General features: G+C 40.7%; 1 protein-coding gene across 12 annotated transcripts in view; it reads right to left on the bottom strand.

The window, feature by feature from the left end:
* Positions 1-923: 923 nt before the first annotated feature.
* The window catches only part of LOC133132376 (RNA-binding protein Musashi homolog 2), a 242,101-nt gene continuing 216,646 nt past the window's right edge, over positions 924-26,378 (bottom strand). For 2 of the 12 annotated variants that reach the window (XM_061247787.1, XM_061247790.1), the window contains exons 12-14: positions 14,170-14,324; positions 9,708-9,784; positions 924-6,221 (exon numbers count right to left, since the gene is read on the bottom strand). In XM_061247787.1, the coding sequence (XP_061103771.1) occupies positions 9,743-9,784; positions 14,170-14,324 (197 nt within the window). In that variant the 3' untranslated portion in view covers positions 924-6,221; positions 9,708-9,742. Of the gene's footprint in view, positions 6,225-9,707; positions 9,785-14,169; positions 14,379-19,366; positions 19,547-26,378 lie in introns of those variants that run through there. The other 10 variants (XR_009709125.1, XM_061247783.1, XM_061247782.1 and 7 more) reach the window with 10 other exon arrangements.

Here is a 26,378-nt window from a genome sequence, read left to right as displayed (position 1 = left end):
CAGGATCAATAGTAAATATAGAAAAACTATTTTATGGTCAATGGACCATGAATGTAGTGTAGACATTCTTAGCCTTAGTGTGACCACCATGCATTACTGTTGGAATCACCTCCACTTAGCATTAGCATGTCATGGTGATTCAAAAAGTGACAACACTGAGGTAAAAATATCACCTTCTCTGGAAAGGAGGTGGGATTTTAGCACCAATTCCAGAATGAAAGTTTATACTTGGAATTAAAATTGGCTAAATACAGCATATCACAGTGTGCATTCTCATAAAAAAAAATAAAAAAAATGTATACCTTTTCATGTCAGGTGAGCTATTAATATTGCATGCCCAAATATTGTGCTATTGTAAAATTCAGCACTGCTTCACACTATGCCTCAATCCAATAAACTGAAAATAGTATCTTATTCCTCAAAACTCTCTTAAACATAGAAATAAATGTGCAGCTTGCATTGATTTAATAGAATTTAAATAAGGTACAAGGTATTATTTGTTGTTGTCGCCTGCACAATTATGTACCTGGAGGAAAAAGGCAACAATAAACCGGTACTGTATCATTATACAAATACAATATGGATTTTGCAAAAAGCAGAGCAGCTTTTATCAATGTACCAATGTTTAACATTTTCTGTGAGAACAGAGTTGCTAACTGTAACATCCAATTACATTTAACACTGGAATTTGCCGCTTAATAAAAACCTAACGACTAAATAATTTTCCTCTCCAAATTCAGAACAGTTAATAATGTTTTTAATTAAATATGTCAGTCAGAATAATACAAACGTGAAGATTAAAATATAAAATGTTCTTTCCCAATTTAATAAGTATTAAATCCAAATACGTTCCCAATACCTTGGGATAAAAATGTGTGTACATGTATGTTTCATTAAATTTTCCAAAATAAAAAAGTAAAACAAAGGATAAAACAGTTTATTTTATTTTATTTTTTTCCAGACAGACACATCGATTTCTGGACCACAGTAGAGGATGGAAACCTTTCACAAACATTTTTTTTATTATTATTATTTGAAAATACAAATATAAAATTATACTTTCCACATCTGAGATGTGAGAGACCCCCATCCACTTTGTTTATTTTACAACAGGGCTTGAGCAAGCCATACAAGAAGACCTGAAAGATGCTTTCAGACGTCAGACAGTTCAGTCAGTTCTCGCCGTAAAAAGTCTGTTAACATTAAAAACGGGCAAGTGTTAGGAATGGGCAAGGCAATTGGAGTAGACAGACGTGCGGAACAGCACGTGAATGACCAAACCTTAACACCGTTCTGCTCCTCTGCTCAGGCAAACAGCGTTAAGTTTAAAATGTGAGGAGAACCACCCTTGTAATATTGCACAGTCACAAAAGACTGCCCTGTTTTATAGCAAGAATTAAATGACAGACGTACACCCACTCGTTTACATTAAGACTACCCATATGAAACCAAGTGGTGGCCCACTTAATGATTAACAGTCATCAGTAATGTATTATGTATACAATACCATTAGACCAGGGCTGCGGTTACATTTTGTACATCACAATTTTTTTTGCCAAAATAGCACAAGGACTCACCATACTAATGTCAAATGTTTTAACAGCGACTGACACAAACAGTGTTGGCTACAAAGCTTTTCAGAACAAAGAGGGGGATTTTGTTTCCTCTATAATGTACAGTAGAATCTTACTTATTTTCAAACAGAAATTAGTAAAACGTTTCCACATAAAGGATATACACACACACCTGTATACAAACCATATATATGTAGGTGTGTGTATAGTCACACACATATATATATATATACACATGCGAGTGTGTGCACATATACAGTACACACACGCACGCACCCAAATACAAACACACACATGTGAGTGACAATGTGCAGAGTACTGAGTGACGTATGACAGATGGGATGATCGTTTGGCCCTTGCCTAGCACTTGCCTTCAAGATTCAAGTTTAAATAGAAATGGTAGTATACTCCCAATGCCAACACCTTCCAGGTCGTTTTTTTTTTCTTTTTCTTTTTTTTAAACCAACATTTATCCAATGAATTGACTAGTCTATCGAGATGTGTAACATTCATCAGCTGTAAACTGCTGTACAATGAAAAATAAAATTACAGCAACAGAGCCATGCTACCTTAAAGTCCAAGCTACAGGATCAAATTAAAAATCTAATAAAAAAAACACAAATAGAAATGGTGTGAACTATCTGAAAGGATCACCAGCCTTCATTTTAACCAAAAGTTAGCCTAATTTAAAAGGTTGTAGACTGTACATAAGCTTAGGTTCCCCAACCAAGATGCTCACATCTTCATCACAAATAGTCCATTACAGAGAAAGCACCACCTGTTTATAATGGTGATGAAATCATCATCAATATTATATTTGCAGCTCTAACATATAAAATAGGGGAGGCTGTCCAATGACCAAATTACATTCAGCTATCAGTTGGGACATCTATTTTTGGTAGCAATTAACTTGACTGTATAAAACCACATCAAATCAAACACTAAAATCACTAAAGAATTATGAATATTATTTGAATTAAACAGTCCCAAGTAAATTTACTGATGCAGCTGACACAATTCTGGACACATCTGACCACACTTATTATCCATGAACACCACTGCTGCTAAATATTCTGTTCCTACTGATGCACTTTCAAGAAATTGTGTCAGGGAACTAAAAGGGCCCCATCGGTCATGACTAGTACTTCCATACTGTATGTTACCAGGGAAAAATGTTTCCTGAGCAACTCAAACTGTATTCAATTGATGTTCTGAGGGGCTGAAAGGAAAGTGTCCAACATTCTCAAGAGTTCTGTCCCATTAAAAACTTAAAAAACAAGATTTGCAAATTTTGACTTTGATTAAAATAAAGAGCTGGTGACCTGGTTCAACAGTATAAAAATAATCCACAAAGTCTTCAAAGTATGTTTTTGATGAGTGAAAACGAAAGTACTCCGTAATCTAGGCAGACAAATTTAAAAAACATAGCAGTATCCAAAAATAGTAGTGCCATAGGCGACTGGGATATTTTTTTAAGTGTACAAACATCAAAACATATTACAGTTTTATTTTATTACTATTATAATAATAATTATTACTATTATCATTATTATTGTTGTTATCATTATCATTCATCTATTAGAACTTTCTAAAAAAATATGATTTTTTTTCTTTCATGTAATAAATTTTTTTTTCATAATTATAGCTTGTGTCCCTCTTAAAAAATAATTAAAAATAAAAGTTTTGCATATCTAGCATTAGCATTTAAGGTAGTATGGCACACCCCTTTTAAAACATTCAAGGGTGGGGATCCAATTAATGCCTTGTTTAAGATTCTGTCTTACAGCAATTTGTTTTCTATATTTCTTCTGTGAGAGCTTTGGTTAGTTGAAACCATGTGAGATCAGCAAAAACAAAGGAAAAATAAATATGGAACAAAAAAAAAACAAAAACAAAAAAAACTCTAGTAACATAATTGTTTGCGATTGTTTTCAAACTTTGATAATGAGAGAAAGTCCTATCCTTACTGGTCCTAAATCCGCTAATAACTACATCTATTTCTTAATCTTAATTACATAACATCTACTACTAATTACTAGGGGGAGAGAAAGAGAGAAAGAGAAAAAGAGCAGGAGAGAAAAGGAGAACGACAAAGAAGAGTATAGACCACTACACTGGCATCAAAGACAGCACTCTGTTTACAAGGTAATTTGCGTTTTTTTGTTTGTTTTGTATCTTTTTTTTGCTTTCTTTTTTTTTTTTTTTTTTACACACTACCAAAATACAATGAAGATCAACAAAAGATTGTATGAGGCGACAGGGAATGGAAAGAGAAATTGATGGATGTACAGTACATTATTATATTGTTATAATTATTAATATTATTAACAACCACAAAAATATCAATAAAAATCCCCCGATTCAAAATTGAAATCAGTGAAGGAACATCTTTTTTATTTTTATATATTTTTTTTAAAGATTTTTTTTGTATTTCTTTCCTCCTTTTAAATTTTAACAGATTATAACATTATAATCACTTTCTTTTTTTTCAGTTTAAATTATTACTTGATCAAATCTCCATATTATTTAAAAAGCATCCAGCATTTTGCTTCACCTGGTTGTTCTGAACTTAAAAATAAACGATAAAATTCAACAAAATTAAAATACAAAATAAATTGGCAGCAGGAAAAACCAAAGAACATCAGCATATACATCAACCCACCCAATATCTCCTTTAAAATCTCTGCAGTTTAAATCGTCTCATTAAATGCCATATCTCTCTATTTGAGCTAATCCAGTCTCTACATATACAGGAAATTAGCACAGCAGCTATGGTTAACATTATGAACATTGTATTCAGTGTCTTCTATTAGCTGTATCTAAAATACCTGCAATATTTTAGATCATTTTAGAAATATTAAAAGTTGGCATACTATACCCATACAAAGAAATCCTACAGGATTTCAAAATGACATCAGCACAGGATATTGATTCTCATCACGGTTAGTGAAGATGTTTACCCATCTATGCTTCTGCAGATGTCTGACTGTATTGAAAACAGCAACAATTATTCTAAATAATCCTTCATACATTACTCCTTGGTGCAGACCACTTAAAACAGCCAACATGAACCATGTGCAAATTGGAAATGGTAAGTTCTTTCCTACTAGTCACAGTGCAATTATTTATCTTATTATTCTCTATTCATTTAATCCGTTTACCTCTAAAATAAATTAATCTGTCAATGTTTCTAAGGTAAAACTCACAGGATTGAGGTATGGTATAAAACGTTTGCCTTCCTAATTCACTCAAGAGGAGAAATCTGAAACTGACGAAGGGGGGTAAAAAAACAGCCTAGCATATTGCCACTACCACACTGAAGCCAGGCTTCACATTTCTTTCCCAAAAAAAACTGTAAGGAAAAAAACTGGGAAAATAAGAAAAAAGACATTTTATTTCTGACCAGTGGTATAAAAGCGATAGCTTCATGAAATATCTGGACAAGATTCAGTCTCATATTTCAAAACAAAATAGTGTGCTTTGGATTTTCTGTTTTAACAATTGAAGTTTTTTTTGTTTGTTAAATCTCTGTGTGAGTCACATCTCACAACTATCAAATGACTAGTTCTCCTGTGAAAGATATTAACTGAAAAGTTTTTTGTTCTTTTTTGAAGCTGTGCACATATGAACTCACTATCTTGTCAATATGCTGGTATGACACTAGTATAGTTATTTGGCCTTTCAGTATTTACAGAGCAAGCCAACAGCATTTCCTATATGTTCAAGACATCAATGGGGCAGTCATGGCCTTTGTGCTACAAATAGATTTTTGTTACCGTTTAGAGCTTGAGACTTTTCTTTTTCTTTCCTCGAGCACAGTACAGCCTTTTTTTGACAAACCGCCACAAAAATATGGTATCTTGCTTTTCGAACTTGTTATATGCAGTGACTGGAATTATATTTACAGTTACATTTTTCTTTTTTTTAAATCTGAATTCACAATTTATTCAAATGGAAAAAAAACCGTTATATCTTTTGTCTAAACAACAAAAACAACACTTATAAAAAAGGACCGTGAAAATATTGTAGTCCTCTTCTTATTGCCCAAAACAGGTAATTATGGTTAACAACGAGACATCACAAGAAATAAAAACAGCTACTAATATTTATTAGATACCCTCTAGATTCTCACTTTTGCTTTTTTATCAAAGCCAGTTCTTATTTTTCTTGTGTGTGCAAAAATGACACCTGAAGATCTCATTGATTTTAAAGATCGGTACCAAAGGTAAGACAAACATAACTGTTGCAAACATATTCACCTCCCCAAGGGAAAAAGACAAAAAAATAAAATAGTTTACACTAATATTCTAACAGAAAATCAAAATACACAAATCATCAAAATTGAAATAAAATTCCCCTCTGTAATTGAAAGGGGACAGGTGAGGAAAGAAAAAGCTAACGGCTTCGTAAATGAAAAATAAAACATCAAATCCTAAACAATGTTACCATGTTACAGAAGGTTTAGTTTATAGTACAGCAGATTCTTTTCTGAGATGATCTTGACATTTTTTTTTTCCTTTTGTTCTTCATGTGGTGCCACCTCCTATTCCCCTGGGTGATGCTGTAGTGCTTGAAGTTGATGACATCACCTGTACACAGAACCAATTAGAAACTTCGGCCTGTCTTCCCTGGGCCTCCAGACATACTCTGCTGAGCCAAAGAGAAAACAGAAGGTTAAAAACTTGGGTCTCACTTGACAAACACACACAACTGTGATCTACACACAGGCAGACTCCCTGAAAAGGGAGGCCTTTGTGTTTAGGAACACGTTAGTATCTTGCACAGTGCCTGAACATGCAGCGAACACATTCCCACAGAAAGTTGGTTCACAGAAATACCTTCGATTACTGTTGCTTTCTCCGTTTGTTCCGTATGTTTGTCTTTGATTGATACGTTTTCTTACCCTTCCAAAGTCATCTTAATTTGGAAGGCAGTGTGTGTTAATTTATATTAATGAGTGTCATAACCAGAACATTGGTTATTAGATTCAGCAGTCTTGTTGAGCAACTAAATCAACCATAGACAACAAGCATTAAACCATGCTGGAGTGATGCAGGGAATTTTATATTCGACAAAGTGATGTATGCATATTCACTCTGCTCCAGCCTTAAACTCCCATCAAACGGTCTGCAGTAGTTTGAATGATGAAACAAAAATTATAGTTCTTGTTTTTTCGAATTTTACTTTTTGACGATTATTAATATTATTATTATTATTATTATTATTATTATTACAGCTCTAACAATGTCTTGCTGAGTGCATTTTGAGCCAGGCGTGTCAATTCAGCCAGAGTGAGAAAAACATATTTTAATTTCCTTGACAAAAATGCCATATTCAGAAATATTGCTATGAAACTAAATGATTTGCCCCATTAAAGCGAATGGGGCATATATTTTGAAATGCTCAATAGCCTGGAGCCTTCCAGCAAACAGTGTGCAATTCGGCACATTAGCTTAACACAAATGACTTGGATGATTCTTGTTTTTGAACAGATTATATTATGAAAATAAACACTGAGGTAGGACAGACTAATGCTCGTTACTGCAGCATAAAATTAAGTATTCTTTATATTATAGCTTAAATCTTCATTCTGCCAATAAAGGCGTAGCATGAAGATGTTTCTCTTCATTTCAAGATCAAAGTCCTACCCTATGCCAACCTCGTCTAGCTGGGTTTTACAAAACAGGCAGATCTTTCAAACTAAAGAGCCAAGTGAAGGCATAATTAGACGTCTGGAGAAAAATATAATTTGAAACCATATCTGAAGTACCTAATCTTTTCGAAAGCCCAGAGGGCATACTGTACTATATACAATAAGTAAAGACTAAATGAAACGGAACAATTCAAAGAAAACAAATGTGACCATAGGTAAAAAATCAACCTTCACCATCAATTTGCCTTTATTTGGTATTGACGTGTGAAGTGAATCACAGACACTTTGTGAGTCTACGAGACTAAGGGAAGCGACGGAAAGACATAACATTACTTGGTGGCTGTTGGCAGACGACAAACCAGCCCCAACCAATCAGGGATAAGTGTTCTGAGGACGACTCATTGGCTGAGGCGGAGAGGTGGCCCATAGGGGTGTGGGAGGTTGAGGAAGGCCTATAAGACGTGATGAGACAAGTGGCACAGTGAGATGCCAGATGTGTAAGACGCCATGAAGCAGCTGGACAGCCATGTGACTGGCAGGCCCTGGAAGGCGGTTATCACTGCCCACACAAGCATGGGGGTTTAATTTATGATAATCTAAATAATTGTGTGTAAAAAAAATAAAATTAAAATAAAACATTTGACATCTGTCAAATGAATGAATGTTAATACTATTATGTTAGAATTTTATGACCTCTTTAATGTTTAGGGTCAAGTTGACCCCAACAGTTTGAAACGACACAGAATTATTGCAAAAGAAAAACTTTCATACTTTCATTATTATTGTCTACCCAGTCAGTGGTAAGAGAGTTTGACACTGTATGGGAAAGTGCCACCAGAATCATCCACAAAGAAAACGGAGATAAAAATAAAAATGGTAGCATATTTTCTTACATTTTACAGCTACACAACACATTTGAATGCAAAGTTTAAGCAGGACTTTTGAAAACATAGCATTATGTGTATTTCATGTTTACTGTTTAATTCCACCGAATGAGAATTAGAAAAAAAAGGTTAACTGGTTTCTAAGAGATGAATGGGGTCAAACAGACCCCAAACATAATATGAAGGTTAAACAAAATAGATCTCTCAAAACATATTAAGACCTGGACCGTGCTCACAAACCCAGACCAGGTGCAGACCTGAATACATGGGGACCTAACCTGTGCTTTGACGGTTCATGTTCAGTGAAGATGTCTAAAACTGCACGTTGGTCATGATAAGCAGAAAGTGAACAAGGATATACTATAATGCGTGTGAAAACACTGCATGGAGCACGCTCAGTGTCAGTGGCGCAGTGGGGCATGGAGCACGCTCAGTGTCAGTGGCTCAGTGGGGCATGGAGCACGCTCAGTGTCAGTGGCGCAGTGGGTCATGGAGCACGCTCAGTGTCAGTGGCGCAGTGGGGCATGGAGCACGCTCAGTGTCAGTGGCGCAGTGGGGCATGGAGCACGCTCAGTGTCAGTGGCTCAGTGGGGCATGGAGCACGCTCAGTGTCAGTGGCTCAGTGTCAGTGGCTCAGTGGGGCATGGAGCACGCTCAGAGTCAGTGGCGCAGTGGGGCATGGAGCACGCTCAGTGTCAGTGGCTCAGTGGGGCATGGAGCACGCTCAGTGTCAGTGGCTCAGTAGGGCATGGAGCACGCTCATTGTCAGTGGCTCAGTGGGGCATGGCTCCCGATCGGCTAGCTACAGCCACTGAGCTCCGTTTGTACAGAACAGGCACAGAGACAACACCCCCATCTGTGCGCATAATCCTCCACAATCATTCAGAAAATTGCACATACATGCTCACAGTATGGCCACCCTCCTGCCCACAATCTCCTATCCCCCATCTGGAAAGACACCTCAGCCTTATATTTAATTATTTACATTATAACTTATAAAAGCGCTCATTTTGAATGCTGAATAGAAACTAGGTGTTTGCTGGATAGTGGGCCGAGTGCAGTCAAGAAAATGCTGTGGACTCGTAACAGAGAAAGCAACAGTAATGGTCCTGTTGCTTAAACCAAGTGAACAACACCATTCTTGCAACATGGTTATTGTAGCATAAAAGCATAGCAGGAAAAACAGACAAATAAAATAAATTAAGAACTGGTGCAGTGGATGGTGAAATGGAGTGGATAAAGAAGCAACATACAATCCCCAAACCCCCAACTCCCACAATGATTTAGTATGGGTCTACAAAAACTTTTTAAAGCATTTCAGTGCTTCACATTATGAATGCAACCTCAATGGAATTTTGACATTTTATGTTTTTCAGGAAATGGTATTTCCATAAATGTGCTTCTAAAAATACCAATGAAACTATAAAAAGTTTTTGTGAGCGAAGGACAGAACCACAGAGGAAGGGTTAAAAGCACAAGTCGATAAGGAGGGAAAGAAAAAGATGGACGTGGAGGAGGATTAACAAGAAAATAAAACATTAGTAGAAACGTAAGGGACAGGAATGGCTATTAAAAAATATAAATGGCACATAATACCTCAAATGAGATGGCAACCAACCACCTGTTAGGTTTCAATGGTATCCGTTTGTAAAAGCTGTCGCAATCAACGGACCCTAAAAGTGTACAGTTAGTGTCTGAGTCAGTATGCATTTCAAAGGAAGGAGAAAATAAAAAATAAAAAAATAAAAAAATAAAATCTTGTGAGTACATTTTATTCATAGGCTTTTGTACTGCCAGCATGAATGAGCATCCACAAGTCAACAGTTCATCACTTGCACTGGAGATGAGATATGGCGCACAGTTTTTAGCTTTCATTTTAGTTGGGTCAACGAAGCACAGGCACTCACAAGCCTCTACTGTGTCTCTAATCACATTCAATCAAACGCTTTGGGAGGCCCTACCAATGAATCCCAATTCCTGGCCGTCAGAATTATGTGGCAAGCCATTACCATCATTTTCTTACCATCATCTTGTTACGCTAAGAGACGCACCTCGGAGACTGTGGTACAAAACCGAGGCGATGCTGACAAACAAAATAAACAAGGGAAACGTGAAATAGCGTAATGGAGAGGGTGAATTTAGTTTGCAGCTGAGAAATGCTTGTGGGAAGCCGAAGACTGGAAGACAGGCGGCCATTTTAAAAGGACTGGATTTGGCGGATCTGTTGTGAACAAAGGCACTGGTGACGGGAACGGATGGCTTTTCCACGTCTCACGTGTGCAAGGACGCACGTGTGTTGCCTGTAACACATAAACCTGTACACACTACAGTCCCCAGAGCTCTCCTTGTCAGTCCCCTGTAGGTAGTGCAATAGAGGCCTGCAACACCACCTGCAGAACACAGCTCTGATGTTAGCTGGGCTTTGGGTCTCTCAGGCTACTGACCGCATTAGAGACAATGAGCGCTTAGCAACAGGTTTTTAGCTTAAGGAACGAATTTGAAATCCTCTAGCAAGGAGCTATGGGATGAAGGTTCTTCTTTTAGCTCTTTCAGAAGCTTGTGGATTTGCGCGCACACACACACACACACACTTTAAGGGGGTTTATATTCCCCTTCTTGTGTACTCATTCACATTCATGCTAACATTTCAAATATTAATAAAATCACAAGTCATGCAAAAGCTACTTAGTAATATGAAAAGAAAAAAAAGCCCCCAAAACAATAATCAAGTACCCCAACCCCCCATCCCACAAGTGATCATATGTCAACACCAATTTTCCTTTTCAAACACCAAGAGTGAAACATCCCCATAATTGTAATGTAACTGTGAACTGAACAGCCAACAAGACAATTTTGGAGGCGGAAATTGTCAGGCGTCAATAGAGTCAAAGCTTCTTTGTAACAGTGGTGTGGCTTAGGTTGATGAGGAAGCTCTTCGGTTCAGGAAGAGGTAAGAGAGCAGAGAGAGGGATGCTGCAGGATCGTAAAACGATTCAAAAACGTGGTGTTTCAAAAACACCAGTAGCAATTCAAAAACACCCGCGACTCCTCTGCAAACCAGAGGGGGGGTGGAAGACAAGGACTCTCTTTCTAAACGGCTTATTTTCCACTCCTGTTTCTCTTTATTCCCTGTGTGCAGCCAGCCTCTGCTTCACTCCAAAACACAGCCCAGAGAGTCGGGATTCGATCCACAACACAGCAAATCACCCGACTCTTCTGAGATCAAGTTCCTTAGCTGGATACACACCTGGGAGCTCATCAAAATCTGCATCGAACAGTATGCTGGATATGTCACTATCAGGTGTTCTCTACGCTCTACGAGAGGTATAAAGGAAGTGAAGTCGTCCGGACCACTGTGCCAGCCTCTTATTCGAATCGGTTTTCACTACATATAACACAGGGAAAAGAGCGAAAAGGACATTTTAGTTCTGAATCATTTCCTTTTTTAATGCAGTGGATGGAAAAATTAAGCTCTTCATTGGGCCCAATAAGAGGATGGCTCCACAGTTCACTGCACTCTTAAATTCTATGAATAGTTTTCAGGTGGGTAAGGTTAAGCTGAATTAAGTCCAACTTAACACCGCGTTTTCATTTTTTAAAAAGGCGCAATAATCTCACATTTACAGGAATAAAAATATGTCCTTTTTTCGACAAAGGACAAGAAGAAGTGGCACCTGCCGCTGGCGGTATGCTCAACCCGTATTTCTAACCTTGAAGCACAGACTTTTTCCGTCAGAAGGGAAGGTGACATTCCTCTTCATTGTATTCTTTCGAAAAAACCAATGAATGTGCTGTGTGTCTGGTGAAATCAAGGTTATGTCAGTCGTGTCTCTAGCAGTTTTCTCCAGGCTGGGTACGTATCAGGTACTTCAAGCCACCCAGTTAATGGAATAACATTGTTTGCTGTTACAATAACCAGTGTAGGCGCGCACACACAACAGGCTTTTGTTCACTTTCATAAAGCAAAAATGCCTTGATGTTTTGGATCCCAGTACAAAAGGGCTAAAAATATTTATGTTTATTTTCTTATGACTTGTTGCGATTCTGTTTGTAGTTACCCATCAATCAACACTGCTTCCCTACCCAAGTAGCCCGTTTCCCTTGGTCCTTTGGCCTCTGGTTAATGTTCGTAAAGGTTAAAATGAAAAAGGATCTGAAATAATGAATTCCGGTACTTTTAAAGGGCAAGCTGACACAGTGCTACTATTTTAACACAAGGATATATACAGTGCATACTGTATATATAAGGTATGCAGTTGTGTGTGATACTAATTGCAACCTTTTAATTATTTAGCTGATACTACTACTACGACTACTACTAATGCACTGCTTCCTATTCTGAGCATATGCCCTTGTTCTCGCAGCTCTTATGAACAGTACTTAATGTATCATGCCTTGATGGCACTAATGTTTAGCACACTGGATAAGAAGTCTACCTAATTTAATAAATAATAATGAGAATCGCCCTCTCTCTCACACACACATACACATAAAAGAACATCAAAATGGCCCATTTTATCGTTTTTGCAAGACAATGTATTCTACGATTAATAATTTTCAATGTATCTGATATGTTCTTTCCTTGTTCTGCGCTGTGCATCTGACTGGTAAATCTTTTCTTCTCACTTGCTTTTGTGTCCTCAAGGTCACAGCCATTTGATGGTTTACTGTCTCATTGTTTATACTTGATTAGATTGGCCAATTCCCTCTGTGGCCCCACCCATCACTACACTATCCTTCCTCCGTCGTCCACACCTTCCGGAACGCTCTCAGCCACAGCACGGGCTTGTTGAGCACCATTAGCCACACCACTGATCTCTGTACAAGAGCTTCTTCTGGGAACGCCGCTCAAAAGCCCTCCATTTAAAAAAAGTAGAAGGTTAACAAGCGGCAACTTTCAGCCTTCTATTTGGCGGGTGAACAGAGACGCATTCAGACGCAGCTGACGTCAGGCCGTGCCAGTTCACAGTTAGTCATCCTGAAGAAGTCAGAGAAAGGGGGATAAAAAAGGAAGCAGAAACATCGGCAACGCATACTTAACCTCCAGAACGAGTTCTGCATCACTGTGGGGCATGCCAGTGTGTATGCGTGCACGCTAGTGTGTGTGCGTGTGTGTGTGTGTGTGTGTGTGTGTGTGTGCACATCTCTGACTCACTTTCTTTTCTACACCAGCTGGAGTAAAAACACAACAGAGACATACTGTAGTCCCCAATTGAACTATTACAACTCAATTTAACTTATCATGTCAAGAATGTACATTTATTAAAATGTAATATGTCATCAGTCTGGGGAATCTTTTGAAGTTCGATCAACCTCAGGCAAATTTTTTTCCTGGAATTTTTCTGCCAGACTTCACAAAAATATCTGCTCTTGCTGAAGCAGCTTATAATGCATCTTGTGGAATATCTTGCCTCGCTAGTTTGTTTTTTCTACATGTAAAATTAGAAATGCCTTTCCTCATTTACATTTGACTGACATTTAAGCTCCAAATTCTGCACAGCACCATCTTAACTGTGAGAGAGAAGCAGCTCGTTTAACCCTTTCAGACCCAAGAGTGGCATATGGCACTCTCGACCTCATACCATTTCAACCAATCAAAATTACAATTATTTTGAGCCCCTATTAAAACCCTAATGAATTTTCTCAATTTTCTTAATTTCCTCAACCAAAGCCAAAACCCCTTGCGATTTGGGTGGAGCCACTTACATAATTGGGCTCTGGACTGAAAGGGTTAACCAGAATACGCAGTTTTTGCAGTTTTGTCAGAGTGAGCCGTACCACTAGAACGGTAAAACCAGTGAGCGCAAAAATGGAGTTGGGCGTTGGTCTAACCCCGTGTTCTTCGGAGGGTGTGCGTTACCTCTGACCCTGCCTTCTTTTTCCACAACGTGGGGGTCACGCTTTCTAACCCAGAGAGAGCTGATACAATTACACAAGTCCGGTTAATTAAAAACCAAATTGTGCTGAAGGGGGAGAAGAGAGGGGGCGGGAGTGGAGAGAGAGAGAGAGAGAGAGAGAGAGAGAGAGAGAGAGAGAAAAGGACGAGGCGGGTACTTACAGCGATGCTGTGCCCAAAGCCGGACCCAGGCTGGGGGCTAGCAGCACTTATGTAGTTGCCCACGGCGGACTCCTGGCTGCCGGGGCCGTACAGGTCCGCCACCGGCCCGGGACTGTTGGCTCCGGGGAAGCCTCCTGGGCGTGGCGGGTTGGGGCCTGCCGAGGAAGCAGGGGCCCCAAAATTGGGTTGAGCAGTGTAGCTATTCAGGACTGGCGTGCAGAGATAAAAACCTGGGTGTGAGCACTTTGCATGCAGAGAGACTCTCTCACACAACCAAAAAACCAAACCCCACGAGAAACCAGTGCAAGTCAAAAAAATTAAATCATTTCAGCCAGAAAAAATGTACAAAAGTATATGTAAGAATATGATACAGGGGTGCTACTGAAGTGTGACGTACAGTAGGACCACAGTGGATTAATATTATTTGAAAATGTGTAATTTCCAACAGTATACATCAGTATACAAGCGATAATTGCTACACAATACACGTTATTCAAAATCTACAGTATTGCCATATTTGTGCATTGCTTTGATTACAATGAAATGGCAGCTGAATAAACATACAGTACTCGTTTTCTTGAAATAGGAGGTTAGAAATTCAGCCACACTGTAAATGAAATGGCAGCTTCTTCATTTAAATAGTACGGCCAAAATACAGGATATAAATGATAGCGTGTATTCCCAATTGGCACATTTTTTCTTTGTTGATCGTTCACTTCTAATTTTAAAACAGAATGTAAATGCAAGGTGTGAAATGTCCCCAAACCATATTCTTACACATTTATACACATATACATGTACTGTACAAACCTGTATGCATGTACTGTGTATATCTATATTTTCAAGGCTCAGTTATTCAGAAAGTAGAACTAAAATTAAGGTCATGCATGAATCAAATGCAGGCAAGTAGCCTTTGATAGCAGACAATGCAATGAGCCAAGCATAGATAGATACTAGTGCAGGACTGCTAGTGTGAGTGCCATTTAACACAGTAAAGCCAGGTTAGCGAACATAGTGAATAGCGTAAAATACAGATATTTTTCTTTTAATGTTTAGTGTATATAACAGTTTTGAGCAGACCTAGGCAGCGTTCACTTTCCGTGCTAACTGCAGAGGAGTTGGTGTTAAGATGGCGGTGTTAGGGCGGCAGTGTTAAGGCGCACTGTTTCAGTGAAGTTAGGAATGAGGCAGGCCGACCTGGTTCAGAACCTCTCCCGCTAGACGGCGAAGACGACAGGAAGCGGAGTCACTTAGACACTCGTATTACAGGCCCCTCTTGCGGCGTGTTGCGGATGTCGGTTCATGAATCAATCTCGCAAATTGCATGGGGGACTTCGACACAACACCCCTATCTAATCAACACCCAGCGTTTGGAGAGCTGACTCCCCCTCCCTTCTCCCCCTCCTTTAAATGTACGATGGTGATTATCTGCCCATCGGTAACATGGGTATTGGGACTGGCGTGTTCCTGACAGGCAGAAAATGACTGAAGGTATCCAGTGTAACTCCCGCTAAAAAGAGTCTTGCTTCTCAACACCGGCAAACGCAATTTTATGGCACACGGGACGAGGCGAGGAGGATGATGCACACGCACACGCACGCGCACACGCACACGCACACGCACACGCACACACACGCACACACAAGGTCTGGTCAGTGAGGTGCTTGACCGTGTCAGCTCACTGGGTTCAGAATGACTCGTGAAGACCATCGGCGATACACAAGCAATTAAAGGGGGGGGGGGGGGGGGGGGGGTGTCATGGACCCTGTGGTTCAGTCATCGAATGGCATAATTGTTACAGACCACTTGAGTCATTGTTCCTGCCAGCCCTATAGACCCTCCCCATTTTCCCTCTGAAAGACAAATTGCAACAAATAAAAATAAATGCAGAAATTAAATTACAAAAACAACCCACACAGCTTTGAGCCCCTGACCTCACCATATTCATTTTTCTTCATGAACATTAAATGGCCCTCGCATTAATGAAGGCATATTAAATCAAGCTGCTATGCGTCTACAAGCTTTCAGTCTGCCTAGATATTCGTTGGGAAAAAAAGGCTATTAAATGTGCTCCATTTGAAAACTCAGGAGACGATTGGCTCTTAATATGAGCAAGAATGCTGGGAAACGGCTCCCCAGAAAATAAAAAACAATGTGCGAACATCGATCAGAACTGATCCACAACAGGACTGCAGTCTAGTAAAGTAAAGTGAACATACACACACACACTTGCTCGCATGCACACACTCACACTGAGACTTACAGTCTGACTAAACTTTACCACAGTAAATTATTTTTTTGCCCCTTAACAAAAAAGAAAAGAAAAAAAAGTATAAATCTCAGGAAATTGCCATGCGAATTTAATAAGACCAACATTGCCACTTAACACAAAGCCATTCCTGTGAATGCTCTTGCTGTTCTTATCTCAATGCTGCAGCCATTACAAGGCTGCATATTAAGCAATTACAGCCATTTTCAGTTAGAGCAGTAAACCATCGGTAGATTCAGATAGGTGGCTACTGAGCTCAACTTTTTTTCCACGCAGAGCAGGATTTCAGTTTTATTTAACCCCGGGGCTGTGCAGCCTCTGTCATTAACTTTAATAGCAAAGCTTGAATTACACTACGGCGAGTCTGATTTGTGGCACAATAACGCCGATGTTAATTTAACAAGCAGGCCTTTGATTACACGGCAACTTTAAAACACAGATGACTCATCCGCTCCACACATTCCACTATGCTTTTCGACATATTGCCATTTATTTTTCCCCATTTTAATTGAGATGGTTTTGCATCTGTACAAAAAAAAGAGCCTTTGAAGCAATGTTACTTATGTTCTGTACACTCTGAAACATATTTCTCCCTTGAAATGTACTAGCAATATCCTTTTGCCAATTTCGTACAATGTCGGGTCTAAGAAGACTTTTTTTATGTCTGTTTTTACTTGTCATACTTTTTGAATACAGTCTTCTATGTCCTTCATTAAAACGTGTAGACCTGCGCAACAATTTTGCACACATGGCACAAAAACATTCCCATTGAGCATACTCACTTGTCCAGGTCTCTATGGTGATTATGAAGATTCAAGAACTACTCTGTCCTGGGTAACTCTGGGTCACATCAAATACGTGATGTCCCCTAACCATTGCATTGCATTCTGGTCAGTCCCCTGCTCCCAATCAGCTGTGTCGCTCAGTACAATCGTACAATAAAAAAAAAAAAAGTTTTTCTCTTTTGAGGCAGCATGCGCCACTGAGGATCACGGGCCAGGCTTTGTAAGCTACCGCTGGGTGGGTATAACTGACTAAAAGAGGGAGCTGTTTTTAAATATTAATGTTTCTGCCTGTGCAGAACTCACAAGGCACCTCCACCCAGGAGGAGGAGAAAAAAAAAAAAAAAAAAAGACGGCAAGAAGAGAACACCGTGGCAGCTGTCTACGAACAGCTTGACTGTGACCGTCTCGTCTACGGATTCCCAAAGTGCTTTGAGGCGACGGGGAATTTTTTTTTGGCACAGTTAACAGCACTCCACAATTACGTGTTGTGATTCTCTGCACGCATTCGAGGGCCGCTTTCATTTACAATCACAGAACATGCAAGAGTCCATGTTCAAATATTGATACTCCCTAAGGTCCCAAGACATATAGTAGCACAGTTCTAGGCAAAATCTCATTTTCAAACTATGGTTTAGGCTTACAGTATGTACTACATAATCGTATAATGGGATGGCTTCTGTTCCTTGTGTGTTGCATTTTCCATGCATTTGGGTTGCTCAGGCTGGGGAACTGCAAGCTGCAAAGCATCAACCAGCACCCTACATCAAATAAAGCTCTTTTTTTTTTTTTTTTCAGAGCCTTCTTTGACTAATAAATGTTCTCTGCCTTGGTGTGGGGTCCATAACTCATAAAATGAAATGGACACCAACAACAGAAAAAGGTCAGCACTACAGACACTGGTAGACCAAAAGCGATCTTGCACAACGCACATGAGTAACGCAGCCACCGTAAGAACATTCCGGAACGTCAGCCATGATGTCTCCTCCTGTCAGCCCCAAAAGCCAATGAGCCTTAACTAGTGAAGCCAAAGGGAATGCCCTAATAGCTGTACACACTTCACCATACTGCTCGCCCCGGCAAACACAATCCTCGATTAGTGGATACAGCACTCCAGAGGGGATTTTGGGAACTATAGTGCAGATAGTGCGCTAGGTACAGCCACAAAAACACAAGTATAAATTGTTCACAGCCCCAATAAATAATGCTCAAGATATATCAATACTCAATCAATGGGAATTACCTACATCTGTAAAAACTGCAATTCCTTCAGAACCAGAGAGCAGGGTCTGGACAATCTAAGGTTTAAATCTGAAACTTTTCAATCTTGCATTCTGGACAATCTAAGGATTAAATCTGAAACTTTTCAATCTTGCATTCAATCCGAATGTATTTGGTGAACGTTGCATCAAAAAAAGGAAGCGCTACCACAAAACTTTGTTTCCAGTGATTATGTTTGCAAAAAGATAGTGCTTCACTCTCTAGTTTGGTGTAAAAAATAAAAATAAAATAAAAAGTGCTGGTGATACAGTCACCAATGCACATGTTCACAGCATTGACTGAAGGGCTACATGCGTTGTATACTGTATAATGGGTATATAATCCATATACATGTACATCGACATATGTACTGCATAGACAGCATGAGCATAGCCCTACAGACAGCATACAGTATATCTTATATCTGTCAAGTATGGCTTATTCAGTTATTCAACCTCACGTTGCTGTTTTCACAATACTGGAAAATTGTGAGGATATACAGCAATAACAGAATGCGAGAGAACTGGACATAATCACAACTTTCTGTTTCTCCACCACAGAGATGCTGTACAGTACATATGCACAGAGATACATGTATATTCGGGTATATACATGTATATACAGTCATAGAAAGTGCCAAAGGAGGTAAATCCGAAACAATAAAACAAATATGAATTAAAAGAGGTAAAATAAAAAAATAAATAAAAACGCATGCAGTACATTGCAGGCCAACTCCCCCAATGCAATTTTTTTGCTTTAGCCTTTTTTTTTTTGCCTTTGGTCACCTCTCAGAAAAAAAATGAGAGGACTTTCAGGACTTTGAGTGAATGAAGGGGTATGGATCAACTCAAATCAACCAATCAATGGAAGGAAACAAGGTACAAACCTGGGCTCTTAAACTGATCCGGGCTGTGGAGGTGCTGGAGGGGGGAGTTGCAGGCGGAGGTGGCATGCTCACCGTGCAACATCTGAGCAGCCTGGGGCCCCAGGGAGCCATAGTCCGCAAAGGAGCAGGGCGCCCCCCGGTGGTCACTGGGCGTGGAATAGAAACCATAATCGGGGAACCCTGGGAGATACAGTATAGGGGGGAAGGAGGAGGGGGGGGGGGTGGGACTCCATCATTGTGGAAAACTTTTTGCACAGCAATGTCATTACTTTTGCATGGCACTGGTGTGGGTGCGCGGCATTTTGTGAGTGGTATGGGACTCCTTCCTGGTTTTCCCTTCCCAACAGCCCCTGCTGTCAGCTGCTGGTGGTCGTAGTGTACGGTGCACGCCTCGACAGCACAAAGGGGCCAAAAAAAAATGTCCACCTCACCAACGGGTCAGCAACAGCCTGTGTGAGACCCCAAGCTTTCTGAATGATCACACTGGCACACGCACAGATCAATTTCAAAACTCCAGGGTTGCCACAAGAAGAAAAATATGATACATACACACAGAAGTTGGTGCTTTTTCCCAAAAAATTCTGAAGAATCAGTAATTAATTTTAGGTCTTGATACATAAATCCATGCAATTAAATACCCGGGTCCGTTACTCATGAAATACTTCAAAAGGTAAGTACATGTGCAGTATCTTAGCCATAAAAGTAAAAGTAAAAACTCAGGAGCAGAACTTCAGTTGTATTTATATTTTATCTCTGGCTTCATATTTCAAGCCATGTGAATAAACTCAGCTTTTTACACTGATAGCGGATTACCGGCAACTTAAAAAGCCGTCATTCAGCATTACGGTGTGTTGACATTTACGGTGGGTCCTCTTAATCTGCAACACGTTGATCACGTAAAGTGAGCTATTAAGGCAATCGCCCCCTCTCGCACACTCGCATAACTGGAGCTAATCTACTCGTTTGGAGACTCGAGCTGCCTGTCTGGGATCTCTTTGTGGCTCGTCTGTTTTTTTTCTTTTTCTGATCTTACACTGAGGAGCTGATCAATGCCACCAAGAGTGATAATCCTTGTTGTCTCCATCTGAGAAATAAACAGCGTAAACATTCCAGAAGTATAACCTGCCACCAGCGACACGCGGGCTTAATTTCTTTAACTGTTATTTTATCCAAAGCAACTTACAGTTGATTAGAACAAGCAGGGTACAATCCCCCTAGGGCAATGTGGGGTGAAGGGCCAAACGCTGCATTGATCTTATCGTAGCTATACCAGGGCATGAACCAACAACCTTCCGGGACCCAGCCATGTACCTGAGCCACGAGGCGAGACTAGACTAATAGGCAAGGCTAAAAGCATTTTCCTGCCTGGGGGCAGAATGTCCACTTGTCAAAAGAGGACCATCAAATAATACACTTTGCTAACAAATAGCACTGTAGTGTAGACTCATTGCAGGACATTCACTTTTTTCCCAGCAAGGATAAGAATGGTCTCTCCTCTAGCACCAAAAGAAAAAAGAAAAAAACAACAACAATTGGGGGGGGTGGGTGTCATTGTAAATACAGAAAAATTACTGTGAGATTGAATATCAAACACATCACCCTCTCAGGAGTGGGAAAGAAGGTTGAAACAGCAACAATTTGGGGAGGTCTCAGTCTTCCCTTCTCTTCTTCCCCTCTGCTTCCTCTCTCCAGCCGCCGCCTCTTCATTCCTCTTGTTCTTTATCTCATAAAAGCCCTTTCCATTGCCCTAGGAAAAGCCAGGTCTAACCCTTCTGACGAGACCTACAGTCTGCTGCGGGTGAATCTTTGACAAGCAGGCCCTGGAACTAGCCTTTACAAACAAATAACCTTTCACCCGAAACTCGCTGTGGGAAATTCTGTTAGACTGAGGTCAAGACATCCAGACTTGGCTGGCGAGAAGCCCATGAAGGACTGGCAGACAGTGATTCCTTGGTATCTGAGCCTAAGGATATTACCCAGTCACGTGGGCAACCTATCCATTCAGTACAAAAAAATGCCATCCCAGCAGTAGATCAGCTGGGCACTAGAGACTCCAATCCATAAAGACTGAATATTAAAACCTGAAGTCATAACAACAGTTACATAGGGTAGTTACATGTTATTGTTATATACATAGTAATCTCTGTCCATTCTTAATGTAATATGATGATAGAAGGAAATCCTTGATCCCACCCCCAAGGTAGGAAGGTAGAAGGTTATTTAATAGCCATTGCTAAAATAAAAGCCACCACTAATACACATTTTCATTTGTAGTACTACACAGTAGCGTTAGAACCTAAAACAGAAAAATATGCTTTTGACAATCAGTTATCTAGTATGGATATAAAGTTTCCTTTCACAGATCCTGGAAATTAATTCTGGATATTGCACCATGGGCTGTTCAGAACAAACACGCATTAAAATTAACTGGGAAAAATCACAAACTCAATGCAGTAAGAACTCACAAGTTCTGCTTCAGCTTGAAACAACTTTATTCAGTTCAACAATAGCACAATACCATTGCCTATAACTACAATATAAGCCCATAGCTCAATGTCATTAAGGTTTTATTCCAGATGGAGACCCTTGAACTATGTTCCCACCTCCATTTTAGAAACAAATGATCTCATTTCTGCAAACGAATGGGCAACATTGTCCGTGATGTGGTCACACCATCAATCTGGTTTGAGTCTCTGGTTCAGCTTCTCTACTCGTGAAGTTGGCATTGTTTTCTCCCTCTTTAGCCTTTGTTACTCCGGGAAAATGAATGTCTTACACAATATGTACCATAGGGCTTTCTCTGCAGCCCCCTCATATTTTACACTAATTGCATAATCCCAGGAACGGCCCGGTTATCTTGAAGCTGCATACAGTAGTTGCCAGCCCTCAGCCTGCCTGCAACACAACCGTACCTAACTCGCAGTGCCCAACGGCTCACAGGAGAAACATAGTACAAGCTCTGAGGCTAATACATAGGGGTAAAGCCCAGACTTCATGCAATGACTCAACCACATTTCCCCGAAAATGTATTGATAAAAAGCCCATTGTGTGAGTTGTGTCAAATGGTCTTCTCCCTTACAAGTGCAAACACACAAGAAGTGCCAGCATAACAAGCAGGCAAATAAGAATTATCGGGCAATGATTCATGGCTAAAAAACCATGCTCGGTATCGCGCACACAATAGAAATGTATTATGTACCAACTGCTACTGTAAGCAATTGCTGTTAATTGCTACTCCTGTACGAGATGATATTGGAGCTGATGATGCAGTCCTGAGAGAATACGCAGTGTCAGAGATGATGCGCACGAACTTGGGCATCACTCAGACGACGACGTCTGTTAATGTAATGTGGGAGACTTCTCTTAGCTCCGAGGCATGCGCTGTCACACTCTGCTGACAGAATGACTCTGCAAGTTAGCATTTATCCAGCCACCGGAGAACCTGTGCTACAGTTAGCTACGTGGGCGGCTGCTTTCGGATTATTCCCGTCTCCTGCTTGTCGTGGTGGCGAGGGGGGGGGGTTCTGCCGGTACAGACACCTGTTCCCGTCATATTTACCGCTCAGCTGGAGCAGGAAAAACACCCTGCTCACATCTGCAATCGTTAGGGGGGGGGGTTTCCCAGACAGCTCCTCCCAAACCTGCGCCCTGTCTTTTCCCGCCACCGTGCAGCAGGTAAATGCATCCTCCGAGCCTTCCGTCTGTGAGGAGGATGGGGGATCCACTGGAAGGCAGGTGTAGTGGACGTCCTTCTGGTTTCGATAACACTGGCAGGGGGGCGGGGGTTGTGGTGGAAGGGTAGTAGGGCAGCTCTTTCCGTCCACCACAAAGAAATTAGACGGGAGGCAGAAGAAGGAAAGAGCAATTTCCTGGACGTGCCACTACCTCCACTACCCTCCTCTTCCTCCCCCCTTCATCTGACACGCCTGGGGAGACCAGGGTGCCTCGCAGAGCTTTTCCTTAGGAGATGCCCACTCAAGCAGCTCATCTTTAATCACTTTAAAAAATGAAAATGGGGAGGGGGGGTAAAAAAAAAAAAAAAAGAGGCACTTAGGTTTAATCCATTTTTGATGTAGACGCTAATAGCCGGGTGTCCTTGAGGTTCAAAGCGTGTTCCGTGCTCGTCTCTAATTAGACAAGCAAGCAGCCATTCTGTTTCCTCTCCTCTTTCTAATTAGATCTTTAACAACAAACAAATGTCGACCTTTACAGAGCCCGTGCTACAGTCTGCCCCCATTAGTTAAACAGTCGAGACGGGCTGTGGTTTAGCGAGTCCCCTTTGTCTTCGGTCGCCCGCCACGCCGAGCGTGTCGCACCTGCACCGCCGCCTCGCCTTCTCCGCCAAGGCGCCGGCTTCCTGCCGCAATCTGCATAATACGCCCCGAAATTCCGGGATAACAGGAACAGGCGAGACACAAAGGCGACGTCGGCATCGCACAACAAACACGCGTGGCAGCTTTGTTTGCGCTGACACGGGAAATTAGCCCCGCGCCGCGAAAGCCTCATCGCCGAGCCGGCCTTATCTAATAAAGCCTGGCGCGCATAGTCTCATTGTTCAGGTGGATTGCTCCTAATGATAGTGTCTCTGGTGTAAAAAATGATATGGATAAAGAAGGGGTAAAAAGGGAAAAATGCAAAGGCTTGATTATTTTTAATAGCCGGGCTAATTTTCTTGATTTCTTTTTTTGTATTCAAATAATTAACTTTAACTGGCAAAAAAAAGGAAACTGCAATGAATTAAGCAGCATTGTAAACATCAAAGATCCTGCAATAATGGTCTTCCTCTGATGCTCACCCTGTATTTTCTGCCTAGCTGCGAGAGAGAAACGTGATTGTTGGGGTTTTCTATGGCTCTGAATTGTGGTAATATCCTCAAAATGCAAGTGTGAGTGTGTAAAGAAGTATCAAGGTGATGAAAAATCAACAAAAAATACTTTACAAAATATCCTATGCCACACAGACAGACACACATACACCCAAAAAGTCACTTGCGAGTAGAAATTGGGGTTTGTGTTGATTTTGGAGCATCATATAATTGGCATTAAATTGCATATAATTGGCAAGTAAAAACCTGAAAATGTGTACTCTGACATACTTTCTGCCTACTTTCATTTTTGAGGTCTTAAACAAGATATTTACCATACACCAAGTGGCACTGATGTAGGAAGCCATCAAAGTATGGTTCTCTTTGAAAAGATCAAAACATGCCAAGACAAGCTGTAACAACTCAATGTTTCGTACATGCATACCTTTTGAAGTGCAACTTTCCACCTTACCAACTTATTACCTTACTTATTTCCTGGAAGGACCCAACATTAGCATTGTATAATTGCTTAATAAATGATCTATTAACTAAATTATCTCTTAACCAAAATATCTACTAGTCTTAGAAGTTTGGAAGTCATACACCAAGTGGTGCTGATGTAGTAACCCATCAAATATTGAAAAACAAACACCAAGTAGCACAATTTAACAGTTTTGAATGACCAGTATTATAAAAAGTTCATAATCTGATGATAAACATTTGTGTCAGAGGGCATATTTACAGGTTTTTCCCTGCTTTAATGCCAAAGATATGATGCTCCAAAATCGACACAAACCCCAATTTCCACTTCCATTGAGGGTAATGCTTCGCATGTTTTATATTTAATATACAAAGAGCATTTACACAAAGTTTGATCAAAATTGGTTGGCCACTTGACACCTTTTCACAGAATGACCCAATGCTCACACCTATTGTAAATGACAAGCACAGACGGCGTTCATTTGTTCATATGGTCAAGTGTCACAATAAAACTGTGTTTCTTTGACCCCCCTTAAGTGCACTCATAACCGTAGTCCTGCCTGTTCCCTCTGTGACAGGAACAGCCCTCTAACGGGCCACACGCCATCGAAACTACTTCCTCAGAACAGCGCACAGCAGACACCCAGCCGGCACGCGTACCGGAAAGCTGCCAATGGGCCATTACGGTCCGTGTCTGGGAACTTCAAACCCATTGATAAGATGAAAGCGCTGTACACGGACATTATTTTGCCTTGTCATTAAATATAATGCGGGACGGAGGCGTCACAGCACAAAAAGGCACTTCTTTTTTCAGCTGCGAGGAAACACAGTACGGCAATTTGCCAACGTGGCGCACAAAGTGCCAGGTTCCTGTCCTGCCACGGCTAACAGCTCAGCTTTCCAGACCTGTCAGCCATCTGCGGGCCAATCAAATCAAAATCGTTGAGAGCCCTTGCTGCAGCTCCAGAACTGGTCCAACAGCTTTCAGATAGCCTCCAATAATTCTCCCCACCTGACTGACACTTCGCGTCTCTGAAAAATCACTCGGAGAAGTATTTGGGCGTTAGGACCAGGTGAGCAGAACGCTCGGTCGCATAGAGGAACGGCCAGGTGCGTTAACAAATTGGACAGGCGCTCAATCACACAAACACACGCACCTGCACTGGCACAGAATCTCAAGACCACCATTTTGGGACAACCTTTATCAAATGATTAATATTAATGATCAATTGAGAACAAAGGACCCCCCCCCCCACCCATTACCTCATGGCACAATAAAGTGCAATAAATCATATGAAAAACAAATATGCACATAACCGTTGTAGCGCCGACACAAACAAGAAGACTTGTTTGTGTTTTCTTTCATCACTCCACCTGGCCATGGTCTGGACCTAAGGGCTTAGGAGGAGAACAGGCCCCTTTCCCTTTTTAGTTCGTCGTTATCGTGGGAATGGCTTTGTCCAAGTGGATAAATGCCCCCTCTACTCTTTCCACTTATAGAGCTGCGTGGGGAGAAATTCTAAACCCCTATCCTCAAATACCTTAATAGTAAATCTCTTCCAGCCCTGCATACAAATATTGAAAAGTGACAGAGAGATTATCTCGTTCATTGTTCAAGAACATTAAGCGCTCTTACCACTTCGGGCCTTAGGGTGAGTCATCACGTTTGGCATCCAGAACACCGCACACCGACCGATTTCCATCTGCAGAAGGAGGTATATCCACCTC

The sequence above is a fragment of the Conger conger genome, chromosome 7 (assembly GCF_963514075.1).
Source record: "Conger conger chromosome 7, fConCon1.1, whole genome shotgun sequence".
NCBI classification, from domain to species: Eukaryota; Metazoa; Chordata; class Actinopteri; order Anguilliformes; family Congridae; genus Conger; species Conger conger.
Note: the sequence above shows the minus strand (reverse complement) of the source record. Positions and strands in the feature narration are given on the sequence as shown.